This window comes from Camellia sinensis, chromosome 6, assembly GCF_055761805.1.
Source record: "Camellia sinensis isolate YWXY chromosome 6, ASM5576180v1, whole genome shotgun sequence".
Taxonomy (NCBI): Eukaryota; Viridiplantae; Streptophyta; class Magnoliopsida; order Ericales; family Theaceae; genus Camellia; species Camellia sinensis.
In genome coordinates this window covers 195,173,609-195,196,918 of record NC_138966.1, presented here as the reverse complement: position 1 = coordinate 195,196,918, position 23,310 = coordinate 195,173,609, and the positions used below count along the sequence as shown (strand labels likewise).

General features: G+C 37.7%; 2 protein-coding genes, 1 long non-coding RNA gene and 2 pseudogenes across 4 annotated transcripts; 2 read left to right on the top strand and 3 right to left on the bottom strand.

Annotated features, from left to right (window-relative positions):
* The first annotated feature begins 3,767 nt into the window (after positions 1 to 3,767).
* LOC145793963 (uncharacterized) lies at positions 3,768 to 4,094 on the top strand. The gene has a single exon (XM_082876879.1). It carries the CDS (start codon positions 3,768 to 3,770, stop codon positions 4,092 to 4,094), a length of 327 nt encoding a protein of 108 aa, XP_082733005.1.
* A 2,247-nt stretch (positions 4,095 to 6,341) lies between these two features.
* On the bottom strand, positions 6,342 to 9,747 carry LOC114257649 (uncharacterized). The gene is made up of 3 exons (XR_003627695.2): positions 9,518 to 9,747; positions 7,840 to 7,955; positions 6,342 to 6,879 (listed from the first exon to the last, which is right to left on the bottom strand). It is a non-coding gene; the product is annotated as an uncharacterized LOC114257649 (long non-coding RNA).
* On the bottom strand, positions 8,056 to 9,519 carry LOC145793147 (uncharacterized). The gene has a single exon (XM_082875792.1). It carries the CDS (start codon positions 9,477 to 9,479, stop codon positions 8,307 to 8,309), a length of 1,173 nt encoding a protein of 390 aa, XP_082731918.1. The 5' UTR covers positions 9,480 to 9,519; the 3' UTR covers positions 8,056 to 8,306.
* Positions 9,748 to 14,361: 4,614 nt separating the features above from the next.
* On the top strand, positions 14,362 to 18,627 carry LOC145793962 (26S proteasome regulatory subunit 7 pseudogene; annotated as a pseudogene).
* Positions 18,628 to 21,217: 2,590 nt separating this feature from the next.
* On the bottom strand, positions 21,218 to 22,343 carry LOC145793146 (5-methyltetrahydropteroyltriglutamate--homocysteine methyltransferase pseudogene; annotated as a pseudogene). Its single transcript, XR_014333765.1, has one exon. The product of XR_014333765.1 is annotated as a 5-methyltetrahydropteroyltriglutamate--homocysteine methyltransferase pseudogene (transcript).
* Positions 22,344 to 23,310: the final 967 nt, after the last annotated feature.

The following is a 23,310-nucleotide window of genomic DNA, read 5'->3' as shown; positions in this document are numbered from 1 at the left end:
ATATAGGAGAGAATACACTGCCAAACGCATTCATTGTATTGTTTGTAACCAATCGTTGGGTTGGAATAAGAGCATCAATAAACTCTTTTCCTTCTATATTTCTTCTTCTTCCATTTCTATTCATTACATTGGTATCAGAGCAGGCATTTCTCGGCCTATGAAGCGATTAATTTGCAATGGCAGCTGGGACTAGGAGTTAAGATCTCAAGAGACTCGAAGATTCCTTTCAAATTTTTGAAGGAACAAGTCAATTCCATAAAAGAAACGGAGGAAATCAAGAACACTCTAGTAGAAATCAAGGAGTTCATGGCAGCAGTGACTTTCAAGTATAATTAGGTGGCGGCTCATGTGTATGGGAAGCAACACGAATCTGTACTTGGGGGTCCCGAAAATCTAGGGTTGAGTTCAAATCAATTCAGAGCAAAGTCTTCCCAATCTCAACCTTTCCCTTGGTTTGGAACTAGGTATGCCAAGATTGACTTCCCTAAATTCTTTGGTAACAATCCGTCAGGTTGGGTTTACAAATGCGAAAGATTTTTTGAGTATAACTGTGTTGAAGACAATAATAAGGTGAAATTGGCAATCTTGTATTTGGAAGATAGGGCTCTGCAATGGTATCAATGGCTTGAGAAAACACACGCTTTGGTTAATTGGGATCTGTTTAAAAATGGATTGATTTCTCGTTTTGGTTATGATGTATATGAGGATGCTGTTGGTGAATTAACCAAATTGAAGCAAACATCATTTGTCAGGGATTATCAGGAACAATTCGAGATTCTTGCTAACAAAACCCAAGGCCTACCTGAACATTTCTTTACTAGTTGTTTCATTAGTGGGTTAAAGAAGGAGATACGAGCCAATGTCTTGATGTTTAAATCTACAACTACCATGCAAGCCATCGGTTTAGCCAAGTTACACGAACTCAATATTGAGGCAGTTGCCCAGAAAACCAGGTTGCCACTGAGAACTGGAGAAAATTTTTCGTATGGGCAATCTAGACCTAATTCTTTTCCTGCCATTTGAAGAGAGTTACCAAAAGAGTTGGAGAAAAAGAGGGCAAAAGGGTTGTGCTTCAAGTGTAATGAAAAGTTGAACAGTTGTATGTTTTGGATGGAGACCAAGAGGACTCCGATCAAGAACCTACACAGGAGGAGGAAAGTGAGGAAGTCTTGGGGCAAGAAGGTGAGTTGCAGATTTATATTAACGCAATAACTGGTTCAGTCTCTTACAGAACCATGAGGATACATGGGTTGGTCAAGAAACAAAAAGTGGTGATCTTGATTGATACTGGTAGTACCCATAACTTTTTGAACCAAGAAATGGTTAAGAAAACAGGTGTGAAGATTGTTGACACTGATCCTTTAACAGTGTTCGTTGCTGATGGAACACAGATGACCAGCAGTGCAGCTTGTAAAGGTTTCAAATAGAAGATGCAAGGGGTGGTCTTCCAAACAGACATGAGGGTTTTGGAACTCAAAGGGTGTGATATGGTGCTTGGGATTCAATGGTTGGCTATATTGGATCCTGTGCAATGGGATTTAAAAAATCTCAGTATGGATTTTCACCCTCAACAATAAGAGGCATGTTTTGAGGGGTGGAAAGCAAGGGGAATCCAAGTTGGTGGATGCCGCACACATGCAGAAATTCCTACAGAAGAAATCTCATGGGTTTGTGGCTCACATTTATGCTATACAAGCCGTTTCTCCAGCAGTATCTAATGTACCAGAAGTGGAGCAGTTGTTGTCCCAATTTGCAACAGTATTCCAAGAACCCAAAAGCTAGCCTCCAGTAAGAAGCCAAGACCACTACATTCCCCTAAAACCAGGTACAGAACCTCCAAACATACGATCTTACAGGTATCCTTATTTCTAAAAAACTGAGATAGAAAAAAAGGTTAAAGAGATGCTTCATTCCAGGGTCATTCAACCAATTGTCAGTCCTTACTCAGCACATGTTTTGTTAGTTAAAAGAAGGAAGGAACTTGGCGTATATGTGTTGACTACAAGGTTTTAAATACCATTACTGTGAAGGATAAGTTTTCAATACCTGCAATTGATGAGTTATTAGATGAGCTCTGTGGTGCTTCTTTTTTTTCTAAGCTTGATTTGAGGGCTGGATATCACCAAGTTAGAGTGCATGCCTCTGACATACTAAAAATAGCTTTTAGGACTCATAACGGACACTATGAGTTCGTAGTCATGCCTTTTGGGCTGACAAATGCACCCTCAACTTTTCAAAGTCTCATGAATAAGGTCTTTAAGGAATATTTGAGGAAGTTTATCTTAGTTTTCTTTGATGATATACTGATTTTTAGCAGAACCTTGAATGAGCACTTATCCCATTTATAGTTGACCTTGCAACTCTTACAGAATCACAGCTTGTTTGCTAAAAGGTCTAAGTGTGTCTTTGCCAAACAAGAAGTTGAGAACCTTGGCCACTTGGTCTCCGACAAGGGTGTTTCTGCAAATGCTAGCAAACTTGAGGCCATGACTAATTGACCAATTCCTAATACCCTCAAATAGTTACAAGGATTCCTTGGTTTAACTGGATATTACAGACGATTTGTGAGAAATTATGGGCAGATTTCAGTTCTATTAAACAATTTGTTGAAAAATGAGTCTTTTCATTGGACTGATGAATCAACATCAGTTTTTCATGCTCTCAGGTCCGCTATGATGACCTTACCAGTCCTGGCTCTCCCTGATTACACCAAATAATTCATTATTGAAACAAATGCTTCAAATAAAGGGTTAGGAGCAGTACTAATGCAGGATGGGCATCCAAGGGTAATATTTGACTTTATCCACCTATGAAAAAGAGTTAATGCCTGTAGTCTTAGCAGTCCTCAAATGGAGGCATTACTTGCTTGGGTGGCATTTCATTATCAAGACTAACCACCAAAGCTTGAAATATCTACTGGAGCAAATAGTTGCAACCCTCTTCCAGCAAAAATGGATTGCCAAACTGCTTGGCTATGATAATGAAATCACCTACAAGCATGGAACATAAAATAAAGTGGCTGATGTGTTATCAAGGAGGGAAGATTTGTTTCATGCCACTGTAAATGCCTTACTGGTAGTAGATTCTACTTGGCTTCCCACAGTTAAACTCAGTTGGAAAACTGACTTGGCATTACAATAGCTTATAACAAAGTTAGTGCAGGGCCCTAACTCTCATTATCTCACTCTTATACTGCTAAGGATATGGCACAATTATTCCTAGACAATGTTTACAAACTTCATGGCCTTCCAAGCACCATAGTTTCTGATAGAGATGTTGTGTTCACAAGTCTGTTTTGGCAAAAATTGCCTAGAGTTTTGGGAATTGAGCAATGCCTTAGTACAGCTTACCATCCACAGTTAGATGGACAAATTGAAATAGTGAACAAGTGTTTGGAAAATTATTTGAGGTGTATGTGTGGTGATTGCCCTAGACAATGGTTAACTTGGCTGTCCTTGGTAGAGTGTTGGTATAACTCTTCTTATCATTCCTCAATCAAAACAACTCCTTTCAATGCAGTTTATAGACAACCACCACCAGATCACAACTTCATGAACATTGGAGGGTCACTAGTAGCAGTAGTGGAAAATTGGGCAAGGGCAAGGACTTCAATTTTGAGAATGCTTAAAGAGAACTTGCAGCAAGCACAAAATATAATGAAACATTATGCAGACAAACAAAGGAGTGAAAGAGAATTTGCAGTTGGTGATTAGGTGTATTTGAGATTACAGCCCTACAAACAATCTTCCTTAGCTTTGCAGCGAAATATGAAGCTATCTCCACGTTTCTATGGACCTTTTCAAGTCATTGCAAGGGTGGGCATGGTAGCCTACACGTTGGATTTGCCTAGCTCTGCCAAATTACATCCTGTTTTCTATGTTTCATTGTTAAAGAAAAAGTTGGGACAACAAGTCATTCCTATTTCAACTCTTCCTCCAGTCAGTGATGCAGGAATACTGCAAATGGAACCTATGGCTGTGTTAGAAAGACGGATGGTCAAACGAAACAACAAGGCAGTAGTGCAATGGTTGGTTCAATGGTCAAGAACATTTCTTGAAGATGCTACCTGGATGGACTATGAAGAATTGAGATAAGGCTTTTTTGAATGATGAGGAAATGTTATGAACAAGTTAATTGGAAGTTAATTGGAGTCGATTAGGAAGGTTATTCTTGTAATTCCAATTACTGAATTTGTTAGGACAGTTAGGGGTTGGTTATGTGTATAAATATATGAGGGAATACACTACCAAAGGCATTCATTGTATTGTTTGTAACCAGTCGCTGGGTTGGAATAAGAGCATCAATAAACTCTTTTCTTTCTATATTTCTTCTTCTTCCATTTCTATTCATTACAAATCCATTGCAAATGAATGTTGATTTGGAGTGGTTTCGAGTGATGATGATGAAAATGGGTGGTGGATTTGAATGAAATAGAGATTATCGCAAGTTGATGAAGAAGCTCCAACAGAACAGAAGATCTTACATGGTGTAAAGTTTTGCAATTAAACTAGATATTAATTCCTCAAATTTTAGCCAAATTTGAGGAATGGACTTACCTGCTCTTCAGAGTTTTGAAACCTGTTGTCTCTAAAACCCAGACCCACTTCTTTCATGAACCCTAAAACTCAAGTTGTCAGTTTAACTTGGTGGTTTCAATTGAAACCACACCAGGAGCCCTTTTGCTGAATCATATTTATATATAGTTTCTCAAAAAATTTCTTCCAAGTCGGCATAGCCGAGCAATTCACAAAGGGAGAGCTCTGAAACGAGTGACTTTCCCAAACTATGTTTGTTTGGTTTGAGTGATTTTGGAGAGCAACTTTTTTTCCTTGTTAAATATGTTAGAGTCGAATATTGAGGCGCGAATTTGTCTTGAATTTGTTTAATCAATCGTTTGGTTGGTCGTTCGGTAAAAAGATTGATAGTCGCAGTCGACAAGGTGACAACCGCAGTAGACAAGTGCTTCACCCGGTCGTCTGGATGGTCGTTCGGCCGATCGATCGGTGACCAAAAATTCGTGCTTGAAGCTCTTGAGGCCTGAAGCATTAGTGAATATGTTATATGATGTGAAACTCACACTATGGGGTAATTTGGGAATATGCTAAAAAATTCAGCTTTTTGGCCTTTTAACTTTTTTACACAAAAAAAAAGTCACCAAAAAGCTAACTTTTTTAGCCAAAAAAGTCACCAAAAAATTAAAAAATTAGCTTTTTACTAACTTCCCAAAGCACCACTGTGTAAGTTTCATCTGATTTCACATTTATTTGAGACATTTAATAAAATATTTGATAAAATATTTAGAATTTCTAGTATTATTATTTTTTTGTTAGGTTGGGTTATGATTATTAGAGGACAATAAATAAAATATTATCAAAGAATTTGTTTTTCTTTTTATTTGGTTACCCATATAAAAATTAATGTATACAAATAATTTCTTTTTCCTTTTATTTTTCTTTTCCTCATCAAATTTATACCATGTTTGAATTTTGGATTTATATAAATGAAATGTGGGGAAAAAAAAGTTATATAAGTTAGTTTTCCTTTGTTTGGTTCATTTAGTTCGGGTTTGGTAAATATTTTAGACTAAATAATTACATATGGATAAAAAAAAAAATAAAAAAGCAAAATAATTAAAAAGCCAAAAAGTCAGCAAAAAAGTTTGTCATTCCAAAACCAAAAAGCTAAAAAAATCAAATAAGAATACTAAACAAACAAAAAAGTTTCGGGGTAAAAAAAGTTAAAAAATTCAAAAAATCAACTAAAAAAATCATTACCAAACGAATCCATAGAAAAGTAAGAAACAAATGAATTGGCTATTAAAAATAAAATTTTGTTTGAATACCCATAAAAAAAAAAAAGAACATTTATAAGTACCATTTCATATTCATTTTTATTTTTTTAATAAATACAAGATCCAAACCCCGTACACAGTATAAAAGACCGGTAATGTTGGGGACCCCCGGTGACAAGAAAAAAAAAAAAAAATTTCAGCTAATGAAAAACCAGTGGGGATGCTGGGAGTCACCCCCACTGGGTCCAAACCATTTTCCATATATGACTAACGTCTAACAAAGCAAATGACCCATGATACAACATTGAAGAGGTAGTGGTGTCGGATTGTCCATTGCATACCAACATTAGGATTTGTTTGGAATATGAATTGACTCTTTAACTATTTTAACTTAGGATTAAAAAACCTCGTTTGGAGTAGACTTTTTGACTTTTTTAATTTTTGTAAAAATAAAAATGAAATGATTATAATTTAAATGTGATGTTTTGTCTTATTAAGTTAAAATGTCTATTTTATCTTTTTGCGCTTAAAATAACTAAAAATCAAAAAGTTTGTCATGCCAAAGGCGGCTTATTTTTCTATTTCCAAACTATAAAATGGGAGAACCAGATATACCAAAACAAAATAATATACAAAGGACAAGTATAAGTCAAGATCGGACCGATCAATAACTTCTAAAAGAACGGAAAGTAGTTTCCCAAGTTTGACTGCCTACCCCAGCCATGCCCTTGCTAACAACTTCATGTGTCACCTTAATATGCCATGGCGCAACAAAAGAGAAAAAGAGCACAGAGCAAAGCAAAACTCATCTTCAGCTCTAACATATCCTGGATGATGACATTGAACATCTAAAACTCTAAACTCTAAACTCTAAATCCTAAAATAGGAGTACAAGGTAAGCAAAACTCCTCCGCCTTCGTATAATAAACATATACACAATCACTAGCACTCCTCCAGACTTTGGGTCCGATCCTGTTGCATTTCCAAACATGCGAAGTAGAGCAGCAGCCAAAGCAAGACTCCACTTCCTCAAACAACTCCTTTTATTTCTTCACTGGAGAGACATTCATGCTTTGCTAACAAGAAGACTGAAGCCATAATTCACAACAGAATGAATATCATGAGCACATGAAATTGAAGTTTTGTAGACTTTGTTGTATAATTAAGAAATGGTTGAAGTGTTTATGCGGACATAATCTCAAATACAAATGATTGGTAGCAGCAATAGTAAGATTTATATATACTTGGCTTCATACAGACACCAACAAAATCTAAGCAAGACATTGCACAATCACATTTTGTTCTCTCTTTTTCTTGGGGTGGTTACAACCACTTCAAAAAAATAGTTCCATCTAGCTTCTTTTTTCTTTTTCTTTTTTGTTGATAAATATACAAACTTTAATAGAAAAGCATAAATAGTTCCATCTAGCTTGAATCAAGGCAAAGCAAGCTCTCACCTGAACAATATTCGCATGTCAGCAGAGCATTTTAGACATGAGAAAACACAAAAGCACGAGTTTTCATTTATGTAAACCCATGTCGTGGACATGCAGGATTCTAGCATAGGCTAGGGTATATCGTCCAAAATGCTCAACTACTTATTTTATGTATTTCATTTTCAAAACCAATGCGCAAGTCTTGGTAGAAATCTCAAATTCTAATAAAATTCTGTTGTACCTTTTAATAAATAAAATTGTAATAAAAATCTGTACCACCAATCAATGAATTGTATTGAACAATATAGTCCTGCCCAGATTGAGTTTCCTTATTATGTTCAAAATAAAGACTTAAGCTACAAACCCAAGAAAACAAAGAAAGCTAACCTATCCATTATGCTTCATGGCTTTAAAGTCACTAGTAAGTTATACCAACTATACCAAACCAAATGGCGATATGAATATCTAAATTGGAACATCGTAGAGAAACCCAAAGGAAAAAGAAAGAAAAAAAAAAAAATCCAAAATGATTGTATATAATTTGGCAATTTGAAACATGATTATAAACTGGATATGGACACAAGTGGAAGAAAAGGGAAACAATAATCTAACCATTGTCATCGAGTAGTGTAACCTCGTAATCATAACCAACAAGGGCACTCAGAGTTGAAGCAGGCATCATGAATAAGTGGAACCAATGTCAACCCCAGAAAAGGAAATATGTCCCCCTGCGCACAACAATATGGTAATGCATAAACAAAATATGTACACAGGTAGATCTGTACATATATTTATATACCTATAAATAATTACCCAGATGGAAAGATATTGGCACACTGCTACAAGCCTCAATCACATTAAAAAATAATGAAGGATTCAATGCAGCAATGTGGAACTTCAAATCCCATTGATCAGAGTCAACATAGAAGACACAAACTTGCTTACAGATAACAAAATGAGATAATTCAATAATGAGAGTCAAAACAAGAAGAAAGTACAGGGCAATTGTATGTTGAGTTGGTATCAAATAAGACATCCTTAACTGGTCCACACTCATCCACATACCCATATCCTAATTACTATGCAAGAGCCAACTTTTCCACATAGAATTTCAATAGCTCAGGAGCTTGTTCCGAGTGATACATCAAAACCTTCTTTAGGAACAACTTTTCAGTATACTTCAGCATAGTCGACAAGCTAATATTGTTGTTCTTCATCAAACCTTTCGACAACAAAACATGGTAAACTGCAGACCTTGGAAGAATCCTCTTCTCTAAGCTCAGTGATATAAGGCCTGGCCTTCTTGCAACAAATGAAGACTCCCAACCCATTTTATTGACAAAAAAGTCCATCACACCCATGATCTTATGCTCGGACACTGTCATACACCATGGATGCTTCCCAAAAGCCACAAGAATCTCATCCTCAGACCAACCCCACTTCTTATAAACCTCAACCTTCTTCTCCCACGTCGATTTACTCATTGACCTCAACGCATGAAATGCTAACACAAAATTCAATGAAGAAGGATTAAAACCCATTTTCTCTACCTCTTCCACAATCTGTCTAAAGTTATCACTGCTGGCCAAGAATGCTCGAGGAGTGCACTTTAACATGAACGAAATATTCACAATTGGCACACCGACTTGTCGCATAGTTTCAACATTGGGTACCACACAAGCTTGAAGATCAACCAAAAGAAGCCTCACGTAGCGTTTAATAGCGGATACTGTTTCCTTTTCGGATTGAATCAAATTTTTGTAGAAATTGAACGATGGGATGATTTGGCATTCCAAGCTAGTTAGCAGAACAGTGGGCGTGGAAGATAGTATCTTGGCAACAGCTTTGCTTGAAACGCCTTTAGATTTGAAAAACTCGAGTTTGGGCAAAAGGGTTTTCTCAGGATCGCATACAATTACCTGAGGAAGCTTCAAGACGAGATTGGAGATCTGGGTTTTGGTGAAGCCTTGGTTCTTGAAGAACGCGAGGACTGAGTCAGGCTGTTCTGGAGTTTCAAAATAGACATACTTGGATGCTGAGAGAGCCTTTTTAAGAGGAAACCCACACGATTTTATGAAGTAATTCACTGCGAATGAGTGTTGATTTGAAGGAATGGATTTGATTTTGATTGATGATGATGATGAAAAGGGGTAGATTTGAAGGAAATAGAGATTGTGGTGTGGGGTTGGTGAAGAAGCTCTAACAACAGAAGATCTCAAATGGTGTAAAATTTTGCAGATTAAACTAGACATTGATTGAAATTTTAGCCAAATTGAGGAGAATGACTTACCTGTTCGTAAGAAATCTTTACAGTTTTGAATCTTTTTTAGCCCTAAAACCCTTTTCTTCCATGAACCCAAAACCCCATCTAGATGTCTCACGAGCCTTCTTTCCGAACAATCATACACTGCTCCGTTCAAAAACAAAACAAAAGCTCATATTTACACTGCAATAATTTCAATTTCTCACAGATTTTAGCACATCTCCATGGTGTATCAAATTTTTCATTAAACTCATTTTATATGATATCAAATATTCTAGGGGAGATTTTTGAAATTTCATTAGAATACCGGTGGATGGGTGGATGTCTGGCCAATCGATGCCTGGCCAATCAATCGTGTAAATTTTTATCTTGAAGTGATCGTCTGGGGGTCGATTGGGCAGACGATCGGGAGTTGACCGGTCAGTGTAATTTTTTTTCAAATTTTTTCATGAAGTGGTCATCTAGGGACATTCGGAGGGACATCTATGGATATTTGGTAGTAAAAATCAAAAAGTTATGGACAATGATTTGATGAAAAACATATTGATTCTTACTTTGATGAAAAAAAAGTAAAATTCTTGATTTGGTACCTATTAAATGAAACAACTTAAATAGAAAAATGACTCATTTTTCACTAAATTCAAATGACAAGTCTGAATAACCATTGAAGATGGTCTTATTTTGATATTGGGCAATGCTGGGACCCCCAGTGGGGGCGACCCCAGCACCCAGTGACAGTTGGCAGCTGTCCACTGGTTCAAAATCAAAAAAAAAAAAAAAAAAAATATGCAGCCAATCAGAGTTGACCCCAGCACCCCACTGGGGTCCAACTCATTTTCCTTTGATATTTATGTGAAGTGAGTTTATTTATTTATTTATATTTTTTATAATGGTATGGTGCAAATTACGGAGGTATTTTGAAAAATTTAGAAATATATATAAAAGTTTATTTGGCAAAAAAATTTCAGGATATTATGTTCTCTTTATATGTAGTAATAGTGATTATGCTTATGCAATTTAAATAAATAAAAAGAAAATAAAAAATTTATTATATATTGTGTGTTTATTAAAGTGATAAATAGTTTTTTTTTTCTTTTTTAACTTAACTTAGGTCTTAGGTTCGAATTTTATTATCTTCTCTGTTTAAAATAAATAAAAATAAATATATATTTTAATAATAAAAAAATTCATACACAAACACATTAAAGTCATTTTATTTTTTCTATGAAGACTGGTAAAATTGGATAAGAATTATAATTTTCAAAATGCCTTGTATTAGCAGGTGCAATTTACAAACCCCTCCCCCCCCCCCCCCACCCCCACCAACAAAAAAAAATATATATATAAATTGTAACCTCATTAAGAAACTTTTAAATGGATTTATTTATTTATTTATTATAAGATTGTTTTGAACATATCACTATCAATGCCTTTTAATAAAAATCTAAATTAAATTTGAAAAACAACCCTTGTAGAATAGACTTTTCAAAAAATTATGAGGAGCTGATTTCAGTTTGGGGGGAATTTTATCCACACAAGAGTATGAAATTAACAAAAATTTCAACTAACAAAAAGCAATTACATAAAAACTCACTCTCGCTAACAAAAAAACAATAACATTAAACTCTCAGCTAACAAAAAGCAATTACATAAAGTGGGTGTTTGGAAAGTGATTTTTTTATGAATTTTTTTAGTTGCAGAGTATTATTGGAGAAAAGAATTTTTATATTTGGAAAGATAATTAGATTTTTTTGTAGTTGAAAGTGATATTTGTGAGAGAAAAAGTGAAATGATTATAAGATTTGATGTGATATTTTGTTTGGATTTATTTTTTTGATTTTGTAATCAATTTATCTTTTAGTAGAAAAAAACAAAAAAAAACCAAAAAACCTCATTCCCAAACAGCGCCAAAAGCTCTCTCTCGCTAACGAAAAACAATAACATAAAAACTCTCTCTCTCTCTCCACACTGCACTTGTTGATTACCAATTAAAGAAGACATGAGGGTGAATGGTTTTCAAATAGTCTTCCATCATAGAATTATCAGGAAAATGGACTGCAATCAGCAGCATTGTTCCTTAGAAGAAAATCCAAAAGCATGCCGGGATTCTTTTGAAGACTTCATATTCTCCCACTCTTCTACAATATTCAGCACTCCAAGCATCATCATCATCTTCTTCGCTCAAATTTTAATGCTAAATATCTACTGGAAAAAGATAATAACGATGGCAATGATTAAATTAACTGGCATTTTGGTCCATTTTCACTCAACTTCTTCCAAAGCCAGCGGAATTAGCTCGTGGTCAGAACTTGCATCATGCTCCCACTTTTGATGGGAGTAACTACCTGTATTGAAAGATCAGAATGAGGGCTTTTCTGAGAGCTTTTGATCCAGAAGGCTGGCAAGCCATTGAAGAAGATACAAAAAATGCTGACAATCCGAGCAATTAGAGAGCCCTGATTACTATTCGTGGAGCAATTTTTGTTGAAGAAAAGCAATGGGTTGCTCACTGCACAAAGGCTAAAGATGCATGGGAAATTCTGAGCCAATTTCATGAAAGAGGAGATTCACCTTCACCACCATCCAGCAACTTTCCTGCCTTAGTTGCTAGATTGGATGAGGTCAAGGAGAATGAAGAGCAAAAAGAGGATGATGAAACATCAGAAGACAATGATGAAATTAATGGTGATGAACTGCAACAAGCTTACGAAAAGCTTTACGAAGAATCTCTAAATTTGTCCAAAATCAATGACAAACTCTCTCTCAAACTCAAAGCATGTGAAAGTGAGAATGTCAAGCTGAAAGGAGAACTTGTAGTAGCAAAACAGAATATCATCAAGATCTCAAGTGACAGGCAAGACTTATGTGGAAAACTTCTATCCTGTGAAACTGAAAGGAATGAACTTCTGAAGGTGTATTCCACATATGAAGAAAAGCTTGAAAGCCTTGAGATGTCACAAGCTACATTGGAAGAGATAGTTTGTCAGAAAGATAAAGAACTCCGTATTGCTAGAGCCACTATTGCCATGTGGAACAAAGGTTTCAAATCTTTAGAAGACATCCTCGGGTCTCAACAAATGAGGTGTGACAAAAGTGGGCTAGGCTATGGTGCGACAGCTCACAAGGGACAGGCCTCTTCTTCACATGACCCGAAGACTCAAGCAAAGGGAAAGCTGAAGGTAGACCAGGGTGATCCCTCTCTTCATCTACTTAAAGGGGATAAGATCAACAAAAGGGAGGTAAAACCTGTTTTTATTTGTCATCACTGTGGTAGATATGGCCATATTCGTCCTTATTGCTATGAATTGTTTGGTAAGGCGTCTCAAAAGGGTAGAAATTCGAATACTTTTTGGGTTAGGAGACAACCTTACATATCTAGGCGGAATACCAAGATTCATGAGGGTGCTCACAACGCCAAGACATTTACCAAGACCAAAAAGATTTGGGTGAGAAACGATGATTTGACTTGTTTAGTTGTTCACACCGCCCTAAAAGCACGTGACTCACACATGTGGTATCTTGATAGTGGGTGCTCTCGTCACATGTCCGGTAACAAATCCTACTTCACCTCCCTGAAAAATATGAACGAGGAATTGTTACATTTGGAGATGACGACACTTCTAGAGTCATTGGTAAGGGCTCTATAAGTGTTGCTGGTCTTTCCAAGCTCGAAAATGCTCTTCTTGTTGATGGTCTCAAAGAAAATCTTTTGAGCATTAGTCAAATGTGTGATTCCCACCATGAAGTATTGTTTTCAAAAAATAAATGTGAAATTTTGGATAAAAAAGGAAATACTGTCTTGCATGGGATTCGCACATCTGATAACTGCTATGAGATTGTTACTACTAATGATCTCACTTGTCACTCTGCCATCATAAGTAACATTGACTTGTGGCATCAAAGATTAGGTCATATGAATTTCAAAGACCTAACTAAGATAGTCAACAAAGAGCTTGTGAGAGGAGTACCTAAACTGGGTAAGAATCTGAACCATGTGTGTGGACCATGTTAACTTGGAAAGCAGGCCCGTGCCCCTCATAAAAAGGTGAACAGCTTTACAACCAATCGTCCTCTTGAATTGGTTCACATGGATTTAATGGGTCCTACTCGCACTGAAAGCATTGGAGGTAAAAGATATATTTTTTTAACTGTTGATGATTTTACTCGATTTTCATGGGTAAATTTTTTAAGGAAAAAAATCTGATACGTTTGATGCTTTACAGGACTTAGTCCTTAAAATTCAAAATGAACAGGGTGTTTCCATTGGGCGTATCATAAGAATCTGAACTGATCATAGTCGTGAATTTGAAAACAGTTCATTTTCGAATTTTTGTGATATATATGGAATTAAGCATGAATTTTTTGCACCTATTACTCCACAACAAAATGGAGTGGTTGACAGGAAGAACAAAGTTGTTCAAGAAATGGCTAGGGTCATGCTCCTTAGTAAGAAACTTCCTCCAAAGTTTTGGGCTGAAGCCCTAAATATTGTTGTTTATGTCATAAATCGCGTGTATTTAAGGCCCGGCACTTTACAAACTTCATATGAATTGTGGAAGGGATTGAAACCTAATGTAAAATACTTCAAAACTTTTGGGAGCAAGTGTTACATTTTCAAAGATAGAGAGCCTTTGGGAAAATTTGACTCCCGAAGTAATGAAGGTATTTTTCTAGGGTATTCAACCACTAGTAGGGCTTTTCGAGTCTATAACTTGGGAATTTCTTCTTTAATGGAATCTATCAATGTGGTTATAGATGATATAGGTTCCCCTACTCCAGCAACAAATGAGGATGACAATGGTGAGTCTCCAATCTTGGATACTGAACCACAAAGTCAAAGAGAAGCTGAGGTCCAAGCACAAGAAGTTGAGATGGCACCATCCTCTCAGGTAAGTCAAAGTCCAAAGAGTGCACAAAGAAACATCACTCCTGATGCTTCTGTCATCGCAAGTCCTGTGTTCAAACCATCAGCAAGGGTGAAACTGAATCATCCAGCTCAACAGATGATTGGAAGTGTATTTGATCGAATGAAAACCCGAAGACAGATTCGGGATGAGGTATCACATATGTGTTATGTTTCATTAATTTTCAAAGAGGCCTTGCTAGATGATAGTTGGGTCAATGCTATGCATAAAGAATTAGGTCAATTTGAACGTAACAATGTTTGGACTCTAGTTCCCAGACCTAGAGACATGAATGTGATAGGTACCAAGTGGATCTTTAAAAATAAATCTGATGAGAATGGTATTGTGGTTAGAAATAAAGCTAGGTTGGTTGCTCAAGGTTATACTCAAGTAGAAGGTGTTGACTATGATAAGACGTTTGCCCCAGTTGCACATCTCGAATCTATTCGTATTTGACTTGGTGTTGCTTGTTATCTTGGTTTCAAATGGATGTGAAAAGTGTCTTTCTGAATGGGTACTCTGAAGAAGAGGCATATGTTGAGCAACCAAAAGGCCTTGAGGACCCTAAATGTCCAAATCATGTCTACAAGTTAGACAAGGCTTTGTATGTGTTGAAACAAGCCCCTCGGGCTTGGTATGATAAACTTACTACATTTCTTCTTAATAATGACTTTCAAAGGGGTAGTGTGGATAAGACTCTATTTGTGAAACAAATGTCTCATATTCTTGTTGCTCAGATTTATGTTGATGATATTGTGTTTGGATCCACTGCTGATCATCTTGTGAAACATTTTTCGGATTGCATGACACATGAGTTTGAGATGAGCATAATTGGAGAGTTGTCTTATTTCTTGGGTCTTCAAATTAAACAGTCTCCTTCGGGTATGTTTGTTTCTCAGACTAAGTATGCTAAAAATCTTGTGTCAAAGTTTGGTCTTGAGTCAGCCAAACATGCACGCACTCCCATGAGCACCAGTCTTCACCTCTCCAAAGACTCCTCTGGCATTGATGTAGATCCTACCCTTTATAGGAGTATGATAGGAAGTCTTCTGTATCTCATAGCCAGTCGTCCTGATATTTCCTTTAGTGTCGGTGTTTGTGCCCGTTACCAAGCCAGTCCTAAAAAGTCTAACCTTCTTGCAGTCAAACGCATCATCAAATATGTTAATGGAACATTGGGGTATGGGGTTTGGTATTTATTGATTCTGCAGCTGAAATTACTGGTTTTTCTGATGCCTATTGGGCAGGGTGTGCTGATGATAGGAAGAGTACATTTGGGGGTTGTTTTTACCTTGGGAATAATTTGGTCTCCTGGCATAGTAAAAAGCAAAATGCCATCTCTCTCTCAACTGCTGAGGCTAAGTACATTGCTGCAGGGAGTTGTTGTGCACAAATACTATGGATGAAGCAAATGCTTCATGACTATGGGATAGAACAGAACACTCTCACACTTTTCTGTGATAACACAAGTGCCATAAACATTTCAAAAAATCCTGTCCAACACCCTCGCACCAAACATATTGACATTCGTCATCATTTTATTCGAGAGTTAGTGGAAGAGGGCCTTGTTGTTCTTGAACATGTACCCACTGAGCATCAAAAGGCTGATATTTTTACAAAACCCATTGATCTTCTTCGGTTTGAGTTCCTTAGAAAGACCTTGGGTGTCATGCTCGATCACTAGAGTGTTACTTGTTCCTTGAGTGGGTGTGAGTATTTGGCTTTATGTGTGCCTGGATGCTATAATCTGAATGTCATTGATTTTTGTTTTACTTGCATACATCTTTATATACACACTACTCATGCTGCTTACAACATCTCATTGTTCTTTGTTCATAGCTCATTTTGAATGCCCATGCTCATTAACCTCATGATCTTATTCTGTACACATCCTTGAGATAAATTGTTGCAGGGGTTTCCGCACAAGTGATCAAAATTCTCTATGGACCACTAACAGTGTTTCTTGTACTTTTACAGTGGAATTAACTGATACTAGTATATCATGGGTGATGTTGAGTCTCTTAACCATCTACCATCATTTTTCACTTCCATGGTTTCTCCCTCAGTTCATTGGAGTTCGGGCATTAGGAAAAGGCTACCTCAAAGGCACTAACCAGGCCATCCTTTATGATTTCATTCTTCTCTGGTTTGGTTTCCATACTCTTGAGCGTGAATGCCACCAGTGAGTGCCCACAAGAAAGAAAAAGTTTGAAAAAAAAAGGGGGGGACTCATTGATTGGGGGGAGCCTCCGCATTTACTCAACAAATACCCCGTGATTCCTAGTGGTTTGACTTTTCTCTGTGATGTTCAGTTACTCTTGCCGGAGGTCCAGCCATCCGATCACTACGAGGATTAACTTTAGCTCAGTGGACTCTCATGGATTGGACACACACACTTTATTTTGTGAGATCTCATGTTGGATTTTGAGTTGTACATTCTCATGTCACTACAAGAATAAACACATTTGCCGACTAAAGATTTGGTCGGCAAAAGTCTAATTTTTGGTCGGCAAAACATATTCCCGACCAATTTTTTTGGTCGCCAATTTGGTCGGCAATTGAGGGTCGCGGAAAGTAATTAGTGACTAAAAAGATTTTTAGTCGGCAAGACGTTCTATTTGGCGACTAAATTGTTGGTCACTAAACATATAATTATCGCGACTAACCTATTTAGTCGCGAAAAGACTTTGGTCGACAAAAATTACATTCAACGACCATACATGTTAGTCGCTAATTTGGTCGGCAAAAATTACTTTCAACGACCAACAAAATTGGTCGGCAAAAATTACATTCCACGACCAAAACTGCTTTGTTGCTAAATAATAGTCTCTACGACCAAAAAATTTGGTCACCATTTGTTACTTTTCGCGACCAAAACTTTTGGTCGGCAAAAGTGAGATTCCACGACCAAGAGTTGTTTTGGTCGGCAATAGATATATTTTTTGCTACCAAAACTCTTGGTCGACATTTGTCCTTTTTTGAGAAAAAAAATTATTTATTTGTCGCGACTAATAAATTGGTCGCCAAAAGCAAGAAAACAATACACCTGTAATTCCTAATAATTCTTTCAATCCATAATAAACCTATAATTTTAAAGCATCATTCAAATCAATTGAATCATTAACATTTGACACAATACATAATTCATTAACATTCGACACAATACAACTATTCTAAGTTTTCATTCACAAGTCACATCCATCTAGCATAACAATTTGAAACATAACTATTTGTTATCCATGCGCAGTTATCAACAAATAAAACTACTAATATTTGTTATCCATACACATCTATCCAAAAATATTTAATCCTCCCAAAAATGCTTATACTACCAAGTAGTCTTGTACAATTTAGCTTCGTGCACGAGATCATCCATTATCCATCTATACCAAAGAAAAAGAGAAATAATGTTAGGTTTGTTTTTAATGAAAATATTTGAAATGGGTAATTAAATTATCAATTTCAGAGAATCGTAAGTTCAAATCAAAATTTCTAACTCATTTGTAGGTAATTAAATTATCAATTTCAGAGTATAAGCTGCTAATTACAAATTTGAAATGGGTATTAACAGATTGGACAATGAGACTCATGTTTACACAGAGAAAAGTGCAAGGTTCATATATGGTCATGGCAAACACAATCAAGCTTGACAAGCACAGACAGACATAGAAGACTACTACAATGTTGAAAACAATCTTCCTCTTATTTATGGTTTTCTCTGTTTTTTCGTTTCTTTTTTTTTCTTTTTCTTTGTTTATGGTTTATTTGTTTCTCCTTATGTAGTTACTTCAAAGGAATGATCCTGAAAAGTTTGTGAACCTCGGAATCGACCCTCCTAAGGGTGTTCTATGCTATGGTCCACCTGGTACCGGTAAGACACTTTTAGCTAGAGCTGTGGCTAATAGAACTGATGCGTGTTTCATCCGTGTTATTGGAAATGAACTTGTTAAGAAATATGTTGGGGAGGGTGCCTGTCTGGTTCGTGAACTATTTCAGATGGCATGTTCCAAAAAAGCTTGTATCATGTTTTTTGATGAACTAGGTGCCATAGGAGGTGCACGTTTTGATGATGGTGCAGGTGGAGACAATGAGGTTCAGCGCACTATGCTTGAAATTGTGAAACAGCTTGATGGATTTGATGCTCGAGGGAACATCAAAGTTCTGATGGCAACAAATCGACTAGACACTCTAAACCCTTCTGTTACTAGTGGATCCGTGGTTGGTGCTATTTGATTATATAGTCCATCAAATGTATCATCATGACAGTTTGAGATTTGCAATAGCTTTGTTGTGCTAAAAAAAAAAATTGTCTAACTTTTTATGTGCCACCACCAAGGTCGAACACAAGGATGTTCTTCTCACCACCTTTACTGTCGAATCCATAGGCAATAGTTGCAGCAGATGGTTCATTTAAAATTCTAGCAGACCAGCAATAATACCAGTATCCTTGGTAGCTTGCCTTTGGGCGTCATTAAAGTAGGCTGTAGGTTGCAAAAAAAAGTAAAAGGGAGTACCACAGCATCCTTGGAAGAGTGGAGAATAATAGTTGTAATTTAGAAGAGTTCTACTCACCAACAACTGTGACAACAGCATCCTTAATTGATTTTCTTCCCAAGGAATGCCTCACAGTCTCCTTTATCTTAATTAGAATCATAGCACTGACCTTCTCAGGGCTAAATACCTTGGGCTTTGCATCCTTAATCTTAACTTCGATACAAGGCTTTCTATCTTTGTTCACAATTTTGTGAGGAACAAGCTTCATATCCCTTTGGACTGTTATTTTGTAATTTTAAAATTGTATTTGATTTATTTAATTTATTTTATTTGATATTTGCATTTTTTTAGGAATACGTTTATAACGTTATATTAGTTTCCTAGTTTTTTGGATTATCCTACAATTTCTCCTAAATATCTAAATTATGGTTATTTAAAGACACATTAAAGTGTACTGTTAAATTTGAAGTATAGAGAAATAGAGAGAATTGTATTATTGATTGATATTTTTTTTTATATTACAAATGGTGAGGGGCTCCTTATATAGGAGATGTAGTGGAGTAGGTGGTAGTGGTAGGTGTGTAGTAGGTGGTGGTAGGTGTAGTAGGTGATGGTAGGTTTTAACAGCCCCCCGCAAACTCAAGGGGGATAGGAACTAACCAACTTGAGTTTGGAGAGAGTAACAAAACAAGAAAATAATCTGAAAAATAAAAAATGGATAGGAGACACTGTATGGTCGTGTCAGATCGTTGTAGAAGACTGTATGGTTATGGCAGACCGATGTAGAAGACACTGGCTCGTGTTGGACCGATGTAGAAGACAGTTTATGGGGTCATGTCGGACCGTTGTAGCAGACAATGTTGTGACAGTTGTTGTGACAGTTTACGGAGTCTTGCTGGACCCTTGTAGAAACTAACCGGAATCAATGTCGGGACAGTTTACAGAGTCTTGTCGGACCCATGAAGGAGCTAACCAGAATCAATGTCGGGACAGTTTACAGAGTCTTGTCGGACCCATGAAGGAGCTAACCGGAATCAATGTCGGGACAGTTTACAGAGTCTTGTCGGACCCTTAAAAAGTCGCACCCTCAAAAGGCGTGCCCAATCTGTCAAAAGACGTGCCATCAAAAGGCATGCCCAGTCCATAAAAAGGTGTGCCGGACATGATGGCGAGGCACTTGAGTGCCTTGGCTGGCGCGTCCGTTTGTCATCTGGCGTCAAGTGGCGCGCGATACGCGTGGCTGCCTCAGCTATTTAACCAAGACGGAGGCTGAGGCTGAGGCAGAAGCTGAGACAGAAAAACTGAGAGAAACCTCTGAAAAATTCTTCGTTTTGCTGAGAAAGATACTCTGTAACCAACCCTTCCGAACATTATCAGTCTGAAATTGCTATTTCACTGAAACACTCAGCAACCCAAAAAACATGGCCTCTTCTTCCCGTTCAGCTACCCAGAATATGGCCTCTTCATCCCGTGGTCTACTTACTCTCTTTCCCGACCTCAACGAGTCAACAAGAGAGATAACTGGTGTGGTGGCCCGTGAACCTCAACAAAACACCTCTGGTTTTGCTCCGTTGAACTTTCCGATGCGGTCGGTGGAGCAAAAAATGGCGGTGCAAACTGATATTGAGGCCAATCAGTATACTTTGAAGTCATGTGTGGAAACCATGACTGCGGTCACAAACTTGTCGCACCGGCTGCAGAGCAGGACAAATGAGCTGCAGCAGTTAAATGCCTAACTGGCTCTGCTCCAGCGCATGTATAAGGATGCGCGAGCAGAGATAAGTGTGCTAAAGGCGGAAAACAAGGAGCTGAAGCGGAAGGCCACCGTGATGTTCCGATTTGGAGATCCGGCATATGCTGCAGTGGAGGAGCAGCGGGGAGTGAACGTGCTCGGTGGCGTGGGAAACACGGAGGCAACACCGTCAAGGGCCGCGCAGGACGGAGGCAAGAAGAAGAGACCTGCGGCAGAGTAGAGAAGAAAAATCCCACTGTTTTTTTTTTTTTTTGGTGTAGAATGGTGTTCAGGGCGAAGTCCCGATAGAAATAAAATGAGTGTATTGTGCAAATCTAAATGGCTTGAAGGTACAAGACTGAGCAGAAAAATGAGATTGAATGAATAGAAGGTTTTTTTTTTTTTTTTTTTTTGGATAAAATAAAATAAATAAAGGAAAAAAAAAAAAAATTTTGAAAGCAAACGGAGGAAGGAGAGGGACAAACTCATGTGGATGTCATGATAAGAAAAGGCAAAAGAAAGAAAAAAGAGAAAAATGCAAACAGGAGTGGAGACAAATTGAGTGGAATTCGGTGGAAAGAAGAGAGAAATCAGGATTATAAATTGCTTTGGCTAGTGGTAGGGCCCACCAGCACTATTCACTTCAAAAATGTGGAATGGTGAGCAAGAGGTGGAAACAACAAGCTTGTCTTTACCCACAATGCCCTCAAGAGTCTGCAGTAGGCTGAGAGATGCAGCAAGATCATTGGCCCATATGTTTCTTCCATCAACCACTCCAGCAAAGAGGTATTTTCCTGACGGGAATCCACTTGTAATCAAATCAAGAGTTTGTGCTCCGCGAACCAGATCAAAACCAAAACCAGTGACACACTTCAGGCTGGTGAGGGTTTTAAATGCCTCAGCTGGAACATCAGCAAAGTAAGTCTCGACAATAACATTCAGGCCTGACAAAGCTGATTCTAGCTCAGAGTAGGCAGCAGTGAATGCTTGCAATTGGTGAGATTCAAGATCCTTCACAAGGGTGGGCTCATCAAACTGAATCCATGATGCACCAGCGGCCTTTAGCTCGGCAACAACTTCCTTATAGATTGGAAGGATTTTGTCTAAGAGGGAGAGAAGAGAAAATGATTTCTTGACACCCTTTGCAGGTTTTGAGAGCAACAAATAGGACACAGGGCCAACAAGGACTGGAACGGTATCTACTCCAAGCGCCTTAGCCTCCTTATATTCATCAACAGCCTTGTGGGAAGCATATGAGAACTTGATCTCAGGTCCCAACTCAGGGACAATGAAATGGTAGTTGGTGTCGAACCACTTGGTCATCTCCATAGCAGGTACAGAGGCATTTCCTCTAGCCATGGAGAAGTAAGTGTCAAACCCAATCTCACCACCTGTCCAACCATATCTAGGGGGAACAGCGCCAAGCATCGTGGTTGTATCAAGCACCTGATCATAGTAAGAGAATGTGTTGCTAGGAATATACTTGATGCCAGCACTGGCCATCTGCTTCCAGATGGAAGACCTCAGATCGGCTGCGACCTTTTTCAAATCCTCAGCACTGCTCTTCTTATCCCAGAAGGATTCCAATGCAAACTTGAGCTCTCTCTTGGGGCCCATGCGAGGATATCCAACGATGTGGGAGGCCATTTTTCTTTAGGAGGTAGAACCGGAAGAGAGAGAAATCTGCGACTGGTTCTTGGTGAGTGAAGGCGGAGGAAGGCGGAGTTTCGGTTCAGTTATGGAATTTGTGACAGCGGAGTGAAGGTATGTGTAGAGGTCCGGCGGGCGGTGAAGGCAAGGTTGCCGCCCGCCGGAAGGTGAAGATCACCAAGAGCTAACCTTGCTCTGATACCATGTTAAATTTGAAGTATAGAGAAATAGAGAGAATTGTATTATTGATTGATATTTTTTTTATATATTACAAATGGTGAGGGGCTCCTTATATAGGAGATGTAGTGGAGTAGGTGGTAGTGGTAGGTGTGTAGTAGGTGGTAGTAGGTGGTGGTAGGTGTAGTAGGTGGAGTAGGTGATGGTAGGTTTTAACATGTACTAATTGGGCCTTTTTTTTTTTTTTTTAGTTGTGTATGTAATAAGACTTCAAGTAATCATCTAAAGAAGTCAAAAATCCAGCAGCATTCAAATGGTAGAGAGTCCATCAAGCAAAACATTATATCATTAAATCGAGCTTCTAGCACATAAAATTTATTGGGGGAGGGGGGGGGGGAATTCAAAAAGGGCATCTAGATAGATGGGTTGATCAAATAGAGCAATAGTTATCAGTTTCAAACTAATGACTAAAAATGACCATTTTCAAATGTAATTGCTAATACTAATAATGCCATTGCCAATTCACTGCCCATTACACTAAAGACAATAGGGTACTTATAATTAGTATGATAACGAGCAACCTGTATGTCATAATATTAAAGGAAAATGTATGACAAGATAATTTACTGTTATTGAACAGACACAGAATCATCATGTATTTTTGCTAGCGAGGCTAATATACATATTCTCAACTTAAAAGAGCTTCCAATTGATGGTGCACTTGAAGATGGATCCTATGTGATTAACAAGACAGGAAGAAGAGAGTACTTTCCACATCAATATTGTTCACCAGTGTTGTCCTACCACTGTGGTACAACGTTTTAGGACATTAATATTCCATTTCATTCTAAGGCCAGAGGAAA

Bases quoted from the DNA above. Each gene is read 5' to 3' on its own strand.
- LOC145793147 (XM_082875792.1), bottom strand. From the start codon at position 9,479: ATGTCTAGTTTAATCTGCAAAATTTTACACCATTTGAGATCTTCTGTT.
- LOC145793963 (XM_082876879.1), top strand. From the start codon at position 3,768: ATGAAGCTATCTCCACGTTTCTATGGACCTTTTCAAGTCATTGCAAGG.